The sequence below is a fragment of the Pyxicephalus adspersus genome, chromosome 6 (genome assembly GCF_032062135.1).
Source record: "Pyxicephalus adspersus chromosome 6, UCB_Pads_2.0, whole genome shotgun sequence".
NCBI lineage: Eukaryota > Metazoa > Chordata > Amphibia > Anura > Pyxicephalidae > Pyxicephalus > Pyxicephalus adspersus.
Genome location: NC_092863.1, coordinates 33,190,426 through 33,208,852, shown reverse-complemented (window position 1 = coordinate 33,208,852; position 18,427 = coordinate 33,190,426). Strand labels below are relative to the sequence as shown.

The window sequence follows — 18,427 nt, the reverse complement described above, 5'->3', positions numbered from 1 at the left end:
GAATTATGAACATGCATACTAAACAATATTTAGTGTAGAATTTATACTTGATTAGATGATTGCAAGCTACCCAGGCCCTGAAATAATTATTAAACCCCAAATCAAAACATTTCCATCACCATGCTTGATAGTTGATGTTTTATGATAAGCTCCTTTGTACAGACATCAGAAGAAGGAACCAGCAAAATATAAGCAGATTAAACTTCAGCTTTATTAAAGTTTAGTGTGTATGAAGTCCACTAATGTCAGAGTTTGGAGTGCATACCAGTAGTAAATAGACAATAAAATGACTTAAGAAGTCCAAATCATGTGACTTGAGAATGCACTACATACCAGTGTTCTATGTATTTAGCACAGGATATGAACATAGAAAAATGTAAAAAGGGCTTATCCCTCAGCTACAGCATACATTAGTGCAGTTCCAGGAATTAATGTACATTTCATGAGTAGCTAATCTCTACCTGTGGTGCCTTTCACTATATACTTTGGTTCATACTGTACTTTTGACTGAGTGACTTATGGGAATGTGTATTGTTTTTTCTGCAATGCATGAGTTGCTACAGATTATTGTCAAGTTGATTGAGTTGATAACTTAATGTTAGTTAACTGCAATTCTAGACAATCAGAAAATATTGTGCCTTTTTAGAGATTGTCAGAAGATAAAAAGTGTTCTTATTAGTTAAAATGTTGTTCCCTATAAGAGACTCTTAAGATTTCTCAGAATTGCTTAAATTCTTTCAAGTGTTGCTCCTTGTTGAGGACTTTTATGTTCAAGTACAGTTACATAATCACAGGACTGTAACCTCATGTGATTTTTATTTGCAGTCTCTGGAGCTGTTGAGGTTATACAAAAAGCTTTCTAGAGATACAACAGTGCAAAGCAATATGAAATTGTAGGGAAGATAAGCAAAGTAAAGCACAGCTGAAGCAATAATATTATCATTATTATTAAACAGAATTTATATAGTGCCAACATATTACGCAGCATTGTGCATTAAATAGGGGTTGCAAATGACAGACAGGTTCAGATAGTAACACAGGAGGATGAGATTGCCCAGAAGAGCTCACAATCTAGGAGAAGCAATTGATGAAGACTGCTCAGTTACATTCAGTGAAAATCTTTGCAGTGCTTTTTAGGTGCTTCAAATAACTTATATGTGAAGCTCTTGAAAAGTTCATGGTGGAGGAGCTTTAAAAATGGCCAGTCAAAAGCATTCATTCAGGCTTAGGGTGCAGTGATTTCATCAATGTACAATTCCCTGCCATCCCCTTCTACCAGCCACAATCTGACTTCATTTCATAACGAGGCACAGAGACCCAATGGTTATATTTTGCTAGGAAGGCAAAATATAAGCATAATAAATTGGCTGGATTTTCTGACTATTGAAACAATGCTTAGGTTGCAGTAAACTCTAAATAGATGAGCTAGGTTTGAATAGAACAATACTTTTTTTTAACCTATCAGTACACTGGTTTGTTAAGGACATAATCAGAACTATGTTTTATCACTTTTTTCCTGCATTTTTAAAAATAACAAAAGATTGACTTGTATACATATTGCCTTTTTGTTAAAACTCTCCAAGACTGGAAAGGATACACTTTCTTTAGTGAAGCTGAGTGATGCAACAAACCAGTAATGGATTTCCTAAATAATTCCAGGTTTGCTGGATCACCCAGGTTCACTGATAAGCGTGTATCTTCTCCAGTCCTGGGGAGTATTAATGGATAAGGTCCATAGAATCAATCGCTGGTTAGTGACATATCCTTGATCTCTAGTATATCCAATTTCAAAGGAATGAGTATTGTGGCTTCTTTGTCATATATTAGGTAAGCTGACAGTAGCTAATAAAGCAAATTTGATTTCTGGAACGTTTTCTACTAAGCATTTGAGAGTATTGCAACACTAAGCTTTATTGTGATGCCTTATTTCCTTATTTATATAAAGCAGTTATAAGTATTATGGTTGGCAGAAGTACGCTGCCGTAGTATCACTGTGATCAAGCTAGTGATTTCAATGCAGTTAAGCCTAACCCTAGATTTTATATGTACTATGATAAATAGAGAATTGCAATGACAACATCATGTATTACACTGGTAAATTATAATCTCTGTATTTAACATACATGCCTCTGAGTTAATGAACTATTATAATTTGGCATGTTACAGAAATTAGTCATTGTGTATATCTGGGTTTGGTTGATGAACTCACGTTAAGTTCAGTAGGTGTTGGTAGGTGATAAAAGATTCTGATATTCCAGTTATTTAAATGTAAGCTTGTATTTGTATTACATTGGAGTACATTTATATAACACCTTTTAATGCCTTTTTTTGGCTGCGGCTAGATCAATTAACAATGTTAGAATTTCCTCTCTTGGGCCTATTTTTAATACTTTAGTAATATTGGGTCCCTAGAGTATTTGCCTATTGCCAGTTTTGCTTGAAATAGTTCCATAAACAGTTAAGACTAGTACATGTGGAGAGATATTCTGTTCCAATCTGATTTCCAATGTAATACAACCATCTGAAGTAGTTCTTAAGTAAGTCAGCAACTGGAACAAATTTAGATTGAAAGTAAAAAAGTTGTGCCGTGTGTATAAATAATTGAGTATACCCACATGCAAATACAATTACAATTCCAGATATAAAAAAAAATGATTGTTGTAGCAGAATCTCAGACACGTTTGCAGTGTTTTGGGACTTCCAAATAATCAGTTATGGTCAGTAAGGTGCAAAATTGTGTGCCAATCTGCTTGTATATACTTAACTTTAAAGCAGAACTAAAGCCTGCAGCAACCAGGTCTGTCTTTTCACACATTCCTAACACAATCAGGCAGGTAAGATGTGTTATTGCAGACAGGATATCGTCTTCTGAAATAAACACCTGAATTTCTCAAGTTCAAAGTGGGACTTTAGTTCCACTTTAAAGCACTGCTGTTGGTAAAACTGCAGCCAATAAAGTGTACAATGCTGGTCTCATTAATTGTGTACAAAGGGGCTTTTTACACATTATATTACTAAACGATCAACGAAACTGCTAAGAAATCCATGTACCTTGATGGGTACTGCATAATGTTTTTAGGTGGCTCTGACTCTACTGGAAAAGTGAGAAGCAAACAGGTAGCATGCATTTGCCCCAAGCACATTACAAACTGGAAACATTAAACATTTGCTTAATGACACTATTTGTAAAACTGGGCACTGTAGCACTAACAAAACATGTAAATGTATGTATAAATATTTATATTTATAGAATCTAATGAATGCCTGCATGTCTGTATATGCAATTTATGTTTTATTAATTGCATATTGCACTGCTGTAACTAAATATACCTTCTAGCTTTCTGCTTTTTTTTTTTCAATTTATTCGGCATTTAAATACATATATATATGTTGATGTATACATTTTTGTGCTCCTGTTCTTATCTTTTTAGGTATCAAGAACAGATTTTCTGCAGGCTATGTATCTTTACAAGATCAGAACAAGATTTGGACATTGACAGTGAGCCCTGAGCTTCGGGACAAGACCCCTTTAGTGATGGTGCATGGTTTTGGTGGTGGGATAGGACTATGGATTCAAAACATTGACCGTCTCAGCTCACGACGGACTCTCCATGCCTTTGATTTGCTGGGATTTGGTCGTAGCTCTAGGCCTACCTTTCCAAGTGATCCAGAGGCAGCAGAAGATCAGTTTGTATCGTCCATTGAGCAGTGGAGAGAGGAGATGGGAATAAAGGACATGATTCTCCTGGGCCATAGTTTGGGTGGATTCCTGGCTGCATCTTATTCCATAAAATACCCACAAAGGTGAGCAATAACCTCTTACTTTTTCAAGTCATTACTATGAAAATCTCAGTTGGCTGGTTCACACTCTTTGTCTTTTTAAAGTGAATCTTTAACAGTGACAGAATACATCAAAAGCAAACATTGTAGAAATTGCTAACTTGCTTGTCCAGTAATCAGTAATTAACAATGTTGGTGCCTTTTATTTAGATTAATGAACATACTCCAGAAACTGTGCTTTATAATTGGGCACTGCTCTGAATCCACAAATTCACATAAGATTATATATATATATATATATATATATATATATTGAGCTGCCTAAGGTGCTCACGATCAGAAAAAATGGACGGGTGGAATGAAACTTCAGGGATCTGCCTGTGCTTTATTTGTTATTAGGTTTTTGGTAAATATTTTTTCAATTTAGTTGCTCAAAAGCAAACAAAAGGTAAATAAACATTAGCCATCTGGCTAGGACAATTCAACATGTCCTGTAGCCTAAATACCACACCTATGCTCAGCCTACACAGATAGCAAAAACCCTAACATAGACTAGGTGATGAGGGAACCCTCCCAACTTCTCTCTGACCATGATCCTAAACTAGTTTTTCAGTTTTCCAACACTGCAATTGAAAACTTGCCTACCTTCCCTGGAGCTTTTTAACACATGAAATGCCTGATAGTGGGTATGATATAGACACCATCGCACACCTTTCCTGCCAAATATTTTGACACTCTGGTCCCTTGCTGGACGTTAGTTATGTTGCCTTCTAAAGTTCTATCTTGCCTTTTTTGTTAGATTTAAATGATTACCTAAAGTCTGGGAGAGGTCAGGAAGATAAATTACAAGCAACATCTATGTGCACAGCATTTTTTTATTTTTTCTTTCGACATTGAAATAAATATAGAAAGCTTTCCTTGCAAGGTAAAGTAAATTTTAGTCTAGAAGATTTTTTTTGCACAATATGAAGTCAGACAAGCACGTTCAATAAAGTCTATGAATAGCTTTAGTTTAAGGATAAATAATAAAAAATACATTATTCAGAATGTTTATAAGCTTTTTAAGTACTTCAAGAAGAGATGGCTAAATCTATTTTAAGGTACTTGTTACAGTATTTTCTGTAAACCAAGAGCCAAACTAAACACTACTGCTTGGAGGACAATTATTCCATGTTAACAATGCAATGGAAACTCTCCATCTGTTAATGGATGTGGCAACACTGGCTATTTTTTAGAGTGCAAAGAGCTCTTCACAGCTCAGTTTTGTGTACATGTTTTATTTCACCCCTAATTGAAAGAATAATTTTTGGCAAAACTTTAGCACAAAAGTAAGGCTACGTACACGTCAGATGATTCTCGTCCGATAATCACCCCAGGGTTAAAAGTGGACGACAATATGGCGTGTGTACAGCATGCGTCATTCATGGATCTGTCCTGGAACAATCGTTATGGAAGTGAAGGGACAAGAGCGCAGCGGGGTGTCACTCTGTCATTCTCCTTCCCCTCTCCATAGAGCAGAATGGCGCTGTATGTACAGTGCTTGTTCAGTCTTTTGTCGTTGGAAAGGATTGTGAAAGATTCTTTTTAACCACAATGTTTGAATGTGTGTACGTAAGCCTTAGTTTTGTATATTGTGGATATATTTATACACTCATTCCTTCCCAATAAAATGTAATAAATGGTGCTAAAGTATAGCATTCTATAGATCTATTGTATAACATACCTAACTTTACCTAATAGATGTTGTTTTCTCAATGTTGTATTGTATAACATACCTAACTTTATCTAATAGATGTTGCTTTCTCAATGTCATAGTAGAAGAAGTTGAGTCTGATGACAACATTGCGATATAGTCCCTCATCTGCAACCCTATTTCTTCTGTATAGAAAGGAAAAGCAAAGCATAGAACTAGTCTACTTGCACTTGAATTCCTTATGGCCATTGCACCTGTGCCTGTTGTTTTCAAACAAAAATGTAGCTCAAAGTGACAAATTGGTGGCACAACTTTCCATTGTACAAAATAAAATAAAATAGTTCTTCTGCCTTTCGGAGAGTATTGGGGGGTCTTTTTTGTGCCTATTGTAGATAATGTAGTTTTTGCACAGGACTGAAACACTGAAGTCTTACTACCTCAGTATATATATATATGTGTGTGTGTGTGTGTGTGTGTGTGTGTGTGTGTGTGTATATATATATATATATATATATATATATATATATATATATATAAATACTGTGTGTGGGAAGACATTTTTGCAAGATTCATTATCTATTGAATTCAAAGGAAACACATTTGTATTGCATGACAGTGTGTTGACGTGTGGTTTGATGTAAACGTGGATGTGATGTGAATGGAACCTACATTACAATATGTTAGAATGCCTGAATATTAAGGTCATGGGTTACTCTTTATACTAAAACTCAAACCCACCTACATTTTTAAAACTTTCATCTAGACAGAATGAATCTGTGATCACATGTTGATATCAAGTAATATACGGCAATAACATATTACTCTACAGAATTTATAGATGCGTTCGCAGCAGTTAATGTCTTTCTTTTTATAATTTATTATTCCTATCACCTAGGACACATATAGGTGGTATGGGGTCAGTGTAGAACCAGTTAATCTTCCAGAATGGTTTCAGATTGTAAAAGCACCAGTGGGTAACCAATGCAACCATGTATGCAACAAAGAAATATTGCACAGAGTGTACTGTTGTAGCATTGATATAGATTGGCCAAACATTTAGAACTTTTAAAAAAATGTTATTAAGTTGCAGCATAAAGTATATGAGTGTTTTTTACTCAAGTGCTTGGGACCAAAATGGAATAAAGGAATGCCTGAACCCTATAATTATTTAAATATCTTATATTATTCTCATACTTTTTATTTACTTTGAAGCAAGCAAACATAACAAAGAAATAGCATTTCATATATCAGCCTTACATATACTGTTTATTATCTTTTGACTAGTAGTTTTAGTAATTATTAATATTTGTTTTACTTTCTAAAATAACTGCAATTTTTAAGGATCTCTTTTCTTATTTGTGTGTATCTATTCTATTAGAATTCTTCTCAATATTAATATTGTAATCCTTTTTTACTATTATCAGGGTAAAACACCTAATTCTTGTTGATCCATGGGGCTTCCCAACCTTGCCAACAGACCCTAATGAGATGCGGTCTCCTCCTGCATGGGTGAAAGCTATTGCTGCAGTTCTTGGACGATCCAATCCTTTAGCTGTTGTGAGAGCAGCTGGACCTTGGGGTGAGTTCATTACATATAATATTAACAATATAACACACATACTAGGTACATACCAGGTAGAGAGTCCTTCAGGATTATCATTTTATTTAGAAGTAGGGGTTTTGCATCTATCAGGGCTCTAAAAGCTGTCAACATTGGACAACCAACACATTGAAATTGTACTTATTAATTATGTTAATAAACATTATGAAGAATGCAGCTGAAGAAAATAAAACATGCTTTTGAAGAATTACAAAAGGAAGGTCACACCACTGGATCCTTCTTAAATGATAGGTGAAATCTTGACATGATCTCGCATAGAAGATATAGTTAGAGGAAAATCACCAGTGCGATGAAATACAGACACCAAATGAATTCTACCTAAAGTGAAATTTAAACTCAAAAATACCTCCTCCAATGATACAAAAAAATATGAACTCCCTCACCAGCACACTCAAATTTTAGTTTCTTTATCTGTATCCATCTTGATAGGCTTTGCTGACATGACTTAATCTTGATCTATTTTTATAACTGCATGGCTACCATGAATACCAAACAAGTCAAAAAAGAAAAGATATTGTCATTGCTAATAACATTGCCTATTATCATGAAGTTTAAACACATCACCTGCTTGTTGATCTTAAAGCTGAACAAAACAGCATCATACAGAACAAGCCATGAAAAATTAGCTCACACCAGAAAAGCTTATTAGCAACATAAAAAAGATAGGAAAAACACTACAAGCTGCAGATTGATTAATTTAAGGGTTTTGAAATATACGCCTGTAAAATCAGCAGAACACGTTTTGAGTTTAGTCAAAAGCAAACCAAGTACATGTAGGTGTGTAAAATAAGGCAAAAAAATCCTCCCCTTTACTGTGCAGACAATATTTTGCTTACTTCTGTATGTAGGTAATTTAGTAAATGATTTTATTAAAGAAATTAAAACATCTATAATAGGTGCAGAAAGATATAATATTTGGCTTTAAAAAAAGTTTAAATCTCATCTGCATCAATGACAACACATGTTCAATTATTTACCTTCATTACCAGGGCCAAGGTTGGTGCAGAGGTTTCGTCCAGACCTGAAAAGGAAATTTGAGGAGTTTTTTGAAGATGACACTATTATGGAGTATATTTACCACTGCAATGCTCAGACACCAAGGTAGGTTGAATTAAAAAGAGAAGTTTTGAGATGTGCAAGTATATTTATTTACATTATTGATTGTTTTTTTTTTGTTCTTTAAATGTATACTATAAGTTTAACATAGAAAGTATCACTTAGGATTATTTTATTTTTATTTTAATTAGTATTATGAGTAATATATTATTATTTTATATCAAACTCATTTACAGTCTGAGTGTGACCTGTCCTCACAAATTTCTGTCAGCAACTTTCTGAACAACTGCTGCCACAAAATCAATAGGAACATTATCCAACTATTATGTATCTGGTAGTAACTGAAGAGTCTAGTAATAGCTTTTATTCATCAAGTGATATTATAATAATGTTTTTGGGCAATTAGCGGGAGTGCTCCAAGTAAAGGGTTCAGGCAAGTTCACTTTAGTCATTCCAGGGTCCTGACTGGAGAACTAGTGGGCAAAGGTCAGGGCTTGCAACTGGAAGTAGTCACTTATAAAAAGGCTAGTGCCACACTAAATTGGATTAGGTCCCACTGTTAGATAAATAAGGATTATTTCACAGGATTTCTGGGACATAAAATATTTTCCAGCACATCTGTGATATTATTTTCTATAGCAGACATCTGATGCTTAGGTAGGCCTCCTATCCAAGCCTACAGATGCAAATTGTGTGATTACCAAGGCTGGAGTTTTACTTGCAGTTTTCTGTAATGCCATTTATATTATTGTCTATAGTATGTATACAGTATATATTGTCTTGGCCAATGTTATTTGGAAGTTGACTTGCAGTGAGTCAAGTAAGGAATCTGACTATGTATTTTTTGGCTGCCCCAGGTAGATGTACAGTATGATTACATAGCAGAAGTAGATTTGTCTTTACTTGCCAAAATCATCCGTGTGCTAATGTAGCTAGTTCATGCATTATTACACAGTAGTTAAGATTGGTTTTGTACTTAGAAAATAGTTGGAATATGTGCCAATTTTCTTTGTATTTGGTGTAAAACTTACTATCCCTGATTTGATAACCTTCTATAAGACATAGAACCTTGGTGATCCAGCGGACCCAGATTGGATTTTTAAACAAATGGTTCACGTTTAGGTGGATCAAATGTTAATTTCCATTCTGGGTCATACCAGATAGTGATAATGTCTAAAATTTCAGTGAAATACTTGTGATTAAAAAAAAATGCTCTGTGTGTTCACAACTGTATAAACACATTCTCTGTTTCACTGACCTTTCAACAATTCATTCTGTGCTCTGATATGACACACACACATAATAGCAAAGTCGTCTTAAAAATCCAGTGCAGGTTTGCTGGATCACCTAGGTTTTACAATGTTCCAATGTTCCCAGAGCCATTGTAAACATTAACCTTTATGTTTCCATTAGCGGTGAAAGTGCTTTTAAGACCATGATGGAGAGGTTTGGCTGGGCTAAGCGACCAATGTTGCTTCGTTTTAATCTTATTCCAAAAACCCTTCCCATCACATTCATCTATGGAGCTGAGACCTGGATTGACCGCAACACAGGAGAAAAGGCCAAACAACTACGACCTGACTCTTATGTTCACACATTGGTAAGAGATGGCAGATTTTGCCTACATTTAACTGTTACACTCACATATGATATATTTCTCTTGTTATATAACATTTAAAGAATGGAAATTTACACATTTTGGTAATATTGCTTTTGCCTAATATAATCTATCTCTTTGTCCTCACTATGCTGCTTTAAATGCATGTATTAAACTTTTAGAGTCGAGAACCGGCAAAAACTGTGAGCATAAAATGTGTAATGAATAATTGCAGGTTTTTGTCTCTACATGAGATTTCCATAAACATGCTAAGTATAGGGTTGATCAGATCTAGGATGATTAGAACAGGTACAATATGATTATAGTAGCCAGGGTACAAACACAAGAATTACTAAAAGCAGTGTATCTTCATTAAACATGCTCAATTTTCTTATAGAATAGGGTAACTAACACATCTGTTTGCATGAAGTTGCCTACAAACCTTGTGCTGAAACCAACTAATAATCTGCTTATCCAACACTGCAGCACCAATACTGGATCAGAGTTTCTGCTTTGATCATATGGTAGTAGCCTTTAGGCCCATATTTACTATGTATCCTGTATGTATCCTGCTATGTAACATATTAAGGAATGCACAAGTGATACAAAAATGCCAGTGCACAGGGGTGCCAGGTCTTACTTGAAAAAACATGGTTTAAACCATGTGGTTGCTGAACTTTCAGGCAGTAGACATTTCACAACCAAAGAGTTTTTTAAGCAGTCTTAAAATTTAATTTTGTAATTAGTACATATTTATAACAAATTTTAATGATAATCTTTGGTAAATATTTGTAAATTTCATGGGATATTTTCTTTCCAATAGGCCATCAAAGGTGCCTCTCACCATGTTTACGCAGATCAGCCAGGTATCTTCAATGAAGTGGTAGAAGAGATTTGTGATGCGGTGGATTGAAAGTACCGTTTATCATCCAGAAATTTGAAAATATGAAAAAGTTCCCTTTGTGTGAACCAGATTTACTAATCTAGAAAATCTAGCTGGCTTTTGAGCTCTCTTCTTTTAGATGGATAGCTTAGAGCCCATTTTTACTAAATGCAGTAGATTTCTTTCAGTGCCACAGCAATGCATGGCACTCTGTCCTGGTGATATTCACCAGCTGTATACCTGATGTTCTTTTGGACCACTAAAAGGTAAAACAAAGTTAACTAATCCTCTGTCCTCTGTTATGCTCTGTATTGCAAGATTGTCAGTGTGTTTATATCAAGGCAATGAATGTTCAACCTTAATGTGCCAAAACTGTTCAATGCTTGAGATGAAAAAATTCCTCAAGCAGAGGAGCATCTTGTATACATAGGCCCAAATCTAAAATAAATCATAGTTTTTCTTCTGACTAGCCAATGCCAATGTTATCCTGGAATGGACGTGGCCTCTAAATGTGTAACAGAATACAACTTTTCAGAAACCTTTGGATTAGATATTTGATGTTCCCAGAACTACCTCCTTCATGTGAAAATAGTCTGTTTTACCTAAAGGTTATATACTAATTATTCATAGTAAAGCATTTTGTGTTTTTATTGTATTTGAAAGAACTGGTTTGGTACATTTGTTTCTTTGGGTAATCTGTGGTATATTTATTGGTCACAAAAAGAAGCACATGTTGTTCTTATTATATCTGATTAAGTGAGATGTTGTATCGTCTTGTTTACCATTGTACCAAAAGGCAACATGAAGACTTGCTGGTATTCATTTATAAAGAGTTTCGATATGACACAAGGAAGGATTATTGAGTGAGGCAACAGATCATAATACCTAATCTCTGACCCAGCTTCAGTAAACCTGGTTGGTTGACGCACCGAGCCTGCAAAATAATGCATCAATAATATGTATATATATTATTCTTCTTCACTAAAGTAAATCCTTTCCATTCACTTTCAGGATTCGTTTCGATTGCAAATGTAATCAAACTGAAATGTGTTATTTCTTTATGACAGTGAAACCTAATATTAATATTAATAATAAACCTCAATATGATAATATTTGATACTAGCCTCCTGTATGGATAAAGGGTGGCCCCAATTTTTGACTACACCAATATCCTACGTTCAGTGAGACGAAAACAACAAAATTGAAATAGCTATAGCTAATAGCTAGAAAGGGCTATAAATTATATCGCACCAGGATACATAATTTTTAATGCACACAATTTTTATCATATGTAATGAGTCAGTTTAGCAACAAAAAAAAAATATAATCTATTGCCTACTTGTAGACATTGATCCTTATGTTGTCTTATTGTATAAGATTGATTATTCTGTAACCTTAACTTCCAACAACTGTACTGTATTGTAGCTTGTTTTAGTGAACACACTGCACATCTTAATATCTCAGGCATTGTACTTTCCCTGAGTGCCTTGGAGATGACTTTTAATATTGTAACTACTAAGATGCCTTCTTGTTCTACTTATCAAACAAGTGATAGTCAATACTAGCATGGCACATTCTCAAGAATCATTCAAGTGGTTCTCGAAAGTGGTAAATAGGAACTCCAGATGGCCATAGCCAGCAAAGACATGTTGTACTGTAAAAAGATGACAAACTAAAAGGCTGACTGCCATGACAATATGTTAGTAGTAACTATAAGATTGTCAAACTTCAGCTATTATATATTAAACCAATTCACATTATTTTGCCAATGTTACCCAGTGTTTAAAATAGTTTTGTTTTATTTATTAATATAAATGCCAGATAATAAAGTTTTAAGTAGAATTCTACTTTCATTGGCCTATTCACAAGAACGTAATAAAAGGATATCTAGTTTGCTTCTACTACCTGCAGTATGTAGATGTCATTAGATACAGCACAAGCATGTTGTTGTTTTACCTGGCACTGTTAAATACATAACCAGAGCTTAAATTTATACTAAAGTAAACGTGATAGTGAAAATCATCTTGCCAAACTCTATACTTTGGAGGTTAATATAGTAAATTCCCCCAAATGAATCTGTGATGTCCTCTTCTATTATCCTACTTACTGTTATATCTTGTTTTTGTCAATTGTTTGTTGCTGTTTAAGGTGCTAAAGATTAAAAAAAAATAAAATGACTACTTTTAAAGAAACTAGCAATTTAAAAAGGTTATTATATGTAAAAGAGTTTATAATAAATGTTTAACACAACTGAAATGCATCAAATACATTAACCAGAAGTAGGAAAAATACACATAATATGTGTTCAACAGCATTTTGATTTAATTTTTAGTCATATTTTTGTGGTAAAAGAAAATCTCTGTTATTGGATTGTTTGTAATATTTACATTATGATAAAGAAAAAAAATGGTTTCATACTTCAGGCATTTTGGTGCATTGTACAGTTTCACTAACTTTATATTGTTTTCTATTTAAATAAAACCTTGTAACAAAGATTAACATGTCCATGAGTCTGTAAATGTGAACCTATTACCATCACAAGAAACCTAGTTTAAAAATAGAGATCTTACAGTCAACATGCATTTTAAATGTGTAATATGTCAGCCATAATGTTTGCTGATAATGATTCTTACCACGACTTTATTTAAGGTAAATGACCTGGAAATACATAAATATATAATGATGCCACCTTGGCCTCGGAAAAGTCATCCTACAATGACACTACCTTGGTCTCAATGCATATACCTGTAATGATACCACCTTGGTCTGGGAAAACTATAAAGACAGGTCAGGTAAAAGTTTTAATATTAACTATAAGAAGGGTATATTAGATCATTATAGTGCAACATTTAAACCTGGACTAGGGACATACTGGATTTGGAAAGCACTGTTCTGTAATAGGTCAAAGGCCTTCGTAGTTACAGCCCATAAAACTTCATTTTTCAAAACCATTGTATGTATTACTTTCATAAAACACATGGAAAATTTTCACAGAATTCTATTACAATATTCAGCTTCTGATCACAAACATGATCCTGGTCAAGGCAACCTAGCACCAAAAAGTTCAAATAACTAAAGCTACACGTAGTTTCTTTATTACACTTATTTGTTTTGAGTGTAACAGCAGTGACCTCTGCAGTGGTCTGAAACAAATATACTTACAGCATTGCAATTAGAAAGGAACACAAACTTTGTTGCCAAGGTAGGGGGTATATCAGAATGCGTTAGAGAAATACAACAAACTTTTGTTGCAGCCTCTTCAGTGGATATAGAAATGTTAAAAACTAAACTGTAAGAAATACAAAATACTTGTTTTACCAAGCTGATTGCATACATACAGAAAAGGCCTGATTTATGAAAGCTCTCTAAGGTTGGAGAGCATACACTTTTATCCGTGAACCTCGGTGATCCAAAAAAATCTCAAATGGATCTGGTCCAGGTATGAAAACATTTGCTAACAAATAACAAATGACTTTAAGAAATCCATTCCAGGTTTACCGAATCACCCAGGTTCACTTATGAAAGTGTATCCTCTCCTGCCTTGGAGAGCTTTAAATCACAGGTATAATTGTGATGTAAATGTTAGAATTGCACCCTGCTGCCACCTAATAGACTAATTGTATTTGCACACATACCGAGACAAGTAAAGGTTTGTATTTTAGCTTTATTGTTTGTTCCAAACTGCTGGCCTCTGCTGGACGACTTGTATATGCCCGTATACATATATCCATTCTTTTCATTTACTTACCATTGTGAGTCGCAACCTGTTGCCATCTAGTGGATAACTTGTATATGTGCATATACATATATCTATTTTTTTTTCATTTACTTACTATTGTGAGTCGCAATCTGTTGCCATCTAGTGGATAACTTGTTTATGTGCATATACATATATCCATTTTTTTCACTTACTATTGTAAAATGCAGCCTGCTGCCATCTAGTGGATTACTTATATGTGTGCACGTACATTTGAATTCTCTGGAATGGTCTTCCTCGTCCTATTCAGCTTGTTTCTACTTTCTGCTCATTTAAAAGAGCACTCAAACCCAATTTTTTCAAACTTGCCTACCCATCTTCTTCTGTCTTTTGAAACCATCACTACTTCATACCACTACATAGCTCCCATCCTATCGTCTGTTATTTCCCCCAACTACTAGATTGTAAGCTCTTGGGGGCAGGGTCCTCGCCTCCTGTATCACTGTCTGTATTAGTCTGTCATTTGCAACCTCAATTTAATGTAGAGCGCTGCACAATAGAGCTGTCCTTCAAAGGGTCTCACAATCTAATGTCTCTACCATAGTTACATGTCATTAACATCATCTAAGGGCAATTTTTTGGAAAGAAGTTAAGTAACCTAACTGCTTGTTTTTGGAATGTGGGAGGAAACCAGAGGAAACCCATGCAAAAACGGGGAGAATCAAATTCAAGCTACTGTGCTTTGCCTTCAAATCCCTCCACAGTTCTTGTCCCACTTACATTTCTGACCTAGTAAAAAAATACTCCCCCAGCTGCTCTCTTTGCTCTTCCGATGATCTATTAATGACTTCCTCACTCATAACCTCATTACACGCACAGCTCCAAGACTTCTCTAGAACTGCCTTATTTCTCTGGAATGGTCTTCCCCTTCCTATTCAGCTTGCTTCTACTTTCTGCTCATTTAAAAGACGACTCAAAACCCATTTTTTCAAACTTGCCTACCCATCTTCTGTCTTTTGAAACCGTCACTACTTCCACCACTACATATCTCCCCTCCTGTTGTGTGCTACTTCCCCCACCTCCTAGATTGTAAGCTCTTCGGAGCAGGGTCCTCTCCTCCTGTATCACTGTCTGTATTAGTCTGTCATTTGCAACCCCCTGCGTAATACTTTGGCGCTATATAAATCCTGTTTATTACTATTATTATTAAAAATGTTAATAATAATAATGATATTCTTATTATTGTAAGTTGCAGCCTGCTGCCCTCTAGTGGATTACTTATGTATGCGCACTTACATTTAACTATTCCTTTCATCTACGTCTCATTGTGAGTTGCAGCCTCCTGCCATCTAGTGGATTAATACTGTATGGACACGCAGACACTAGGTTTATAAAGAAGTGATGTTACTGTAGCATAAAATGTTTACAGATTAGCAATCATGTTTCATGTATTCATATAATAAATTAGGTAATCTCTGTAAGTGTTCTTTAAGATTTCACCAAAACTGTTGTAACACATATTTCACTTTGTCTTTTAATATTATTACAAGTTATATAAATTATATATCAAAAAGAAAAAACTAGAAAAAAGCAACAGCAGGAGATTTTGTTTGGCTCAATAATTTATATGTAGTTATTCAAGACACAAGAAATAATAATAATAATCTACCATCTAGATGGTACAGTAACACATTTTTTGATGGTGTCCTTTTTGACCTGTATTAATTATAGGGTTTGTAGGACGTGCTACTAGACAGAAAACAACTGCATATTTTACACAAAAGTATGTAGTATGATGAGAATATGATAAGATTAATCAAACTGAATCTCGAGTCTCGGCATGTTTTGCCGGCTTAGGCTTCCTCAGGGAATAGGGAGAATCAGTGGGAAACACTTGAATGGGGAGAGTATCCATAGAAGATCTTGGGGATTCGTATCCTCAAAATAGTAAGTCAAAGTAGTATTATTACAGTTAAATATACATACATATACTGTATGTATATACAAAATATTTTACAATCATATTAAGACATAATTATGAATTACTAAAGGATATAAACATGGTACATATCTGGTAAGTTGCGTAGATATAATTTGTCAGTAAGAAATCATATGGAAATACTAGAAGGAGAATATTGGTAACCTAGAAATATTGTAATAAGAAATAATTCAATATTTATGAATAACAATATATATGAATATTTTATTTGGTTATTTTATACAACAATATGCAGTATATAATTATATATATATATATTGATGTGTAAAATTAAGTAAAGGATTAAATCTATGTATATTAACCAGAAATAGATATTTCTATCATTGACTAGGGAGAATAGTATGATTCAATTGAGAATCCTAAGGAATAACCTTTGAAAATATAACAAATTAGTTACAAAAAACGAATGAGGTTTAGTTAAGGGTCATGGACGGTAATATGTTAGTATAACACTGAGTGCTATGAAATGGATGAAACCATCCTTGGATAAACGCCTATCTATTAGTTTGGACAACACAAATACCTCTACGAATCCTGGACCAGATCTATTCCAGGTTTGCTGGATCACCCAGCTACACTGGTGAAATTGTATGTTCCCCAGCCTTGGACAGCTTTAATAAATCAGGCCCACTGACTCTAAATTACCACAACTTGAACCTAATGGATTGTGACCCTTAAAACTACTACCAGCCCTGCACTTAACAATACACTTAGCTTTAAGCTTTTCTTATAAATCTCAGTCTATAACAGTATCACATTATAGCATTAATTAATTATGGCCAACACAAATAGTATAATAATAGATACTGTATCTGTAACATTGTGTTCTATACTCATACATGCACCCTATACTCCTTTTATATTCAATCTGTGGTTAAATATATGTGTATTATTATTATTGTTAAACAGAATTTATATAGAGTTTGTATAGATCCTATGCTGCTCTAAAACTGTTTTCATGTAATTTTGTGTTTGTAGAGGAGAGAGGAGGTCTATCTATCCTCAGTAATATACATTCCTAATATACCTGCCTACCCCACATATATTATATTGAAAATAAAAGAAATAATAAAACATGAATAGCTGGGGGTTTAGAGCAAATTCAAACTTGTATTGGGCTTCATAGCAATTGCATGGTCTTAGCTTCAACAATCCAAAATCCAAGAGTACTTTTCGTTATTTATTTAATTAACATTACAATTTATGGGTTAGCATCTCTTTGTTCTTCAATTTTGTAAACACCATTCCCCCATTACTCCACTATAATAGTCCAAAACTAATGACAACTACCTTCTTGATTTTAAGAGTGTTTATTTATTAGTCCATCAATATTAGTATCAAAATATATATAATTTATGAGTGATTATGAATACAACATAAAGTTGGACTTTATTGACATTTTAAACCAATTCTAACTGATTATTTGGGTTGTTTGTAAAACCTGAATGAATTCCTGTCTTGTACTATGATATTACATACAACCATATTAACATTTATATGCATATATGTATTACCCCTGTGTACAGCTATATATTGCGGCTGGCAGATCCCCTGAGGAAGCCAAATAGGCAAAACGTGTTGGGATTGAGACGTTATTGATGCTACACTGATGATTTATTCAGGTATACCACAGTCTAGTTTGTATGTCCAATACCCCATTTACTCTACTAGGGCTGGACCTAACAAATTATTTGTATTCTTGAGTCTCAAGCATGTCTTATATGATGCTTAATAAAATTCACATAATACAAGTTTGAATTTGCTGCAAAACCCCAGCTATCCATGTTTTGGTATTTCATGTATTTTGTAATATTTACCGAACATTGGAAGTGACAATATTGTTTGAACGTATATACTCTATTTCTCCTACCTTGATAATATGACACATGAATTATGTACTTTCAAAAGCATGTTATTGGCTATTAAACCATTTATTCTTTTTCAGTTTGTATGTTTTCTATTTACATCAGTAATACATTGTATTCAGAACAGATATTATAGAAGAACCTACTTTGATAATATATTATCTAACCGTACCGTATTTGTATATCATATGGTAACATAATATGGTAAAAGGATTTATTGCACATGCACTGCCCAA

At 34.2% G+C, this 18,427-nt stretch overlaps 1 protein-coding gene across 1 annotated transcript in view; it reads left to right on the top strand.

The window, feature by feature from the left end:
* ABHD4 (abhydrolase domain containing 4, N-acyl phospholipase B) overlaps positions 1–13,125 on the top strand; it is a gene marked incomplete in the record, with an annotated part of 17,836 nt that extends 4,711 nt beyond the window's left edge. Inside the window, 5 exon segments of the mRNA XM_072415137.1 lie at positions 3,432–3,804; positions 6,898–7,052; positions 8,084–8,195; positions 9,564–9,750; positions 10,571–13,125. Coding sequence (XP_072271238.1) covers positions 3,432–3,804; positions 6,898–7,052; positions 8,084–8,195; positions 9,564–9,750; positions 10,571–10,660 — 917 coding nt within the window.
* Between the last annotated feature and the right edge of the window lie 5,302 nt (positions 13,126–18,427).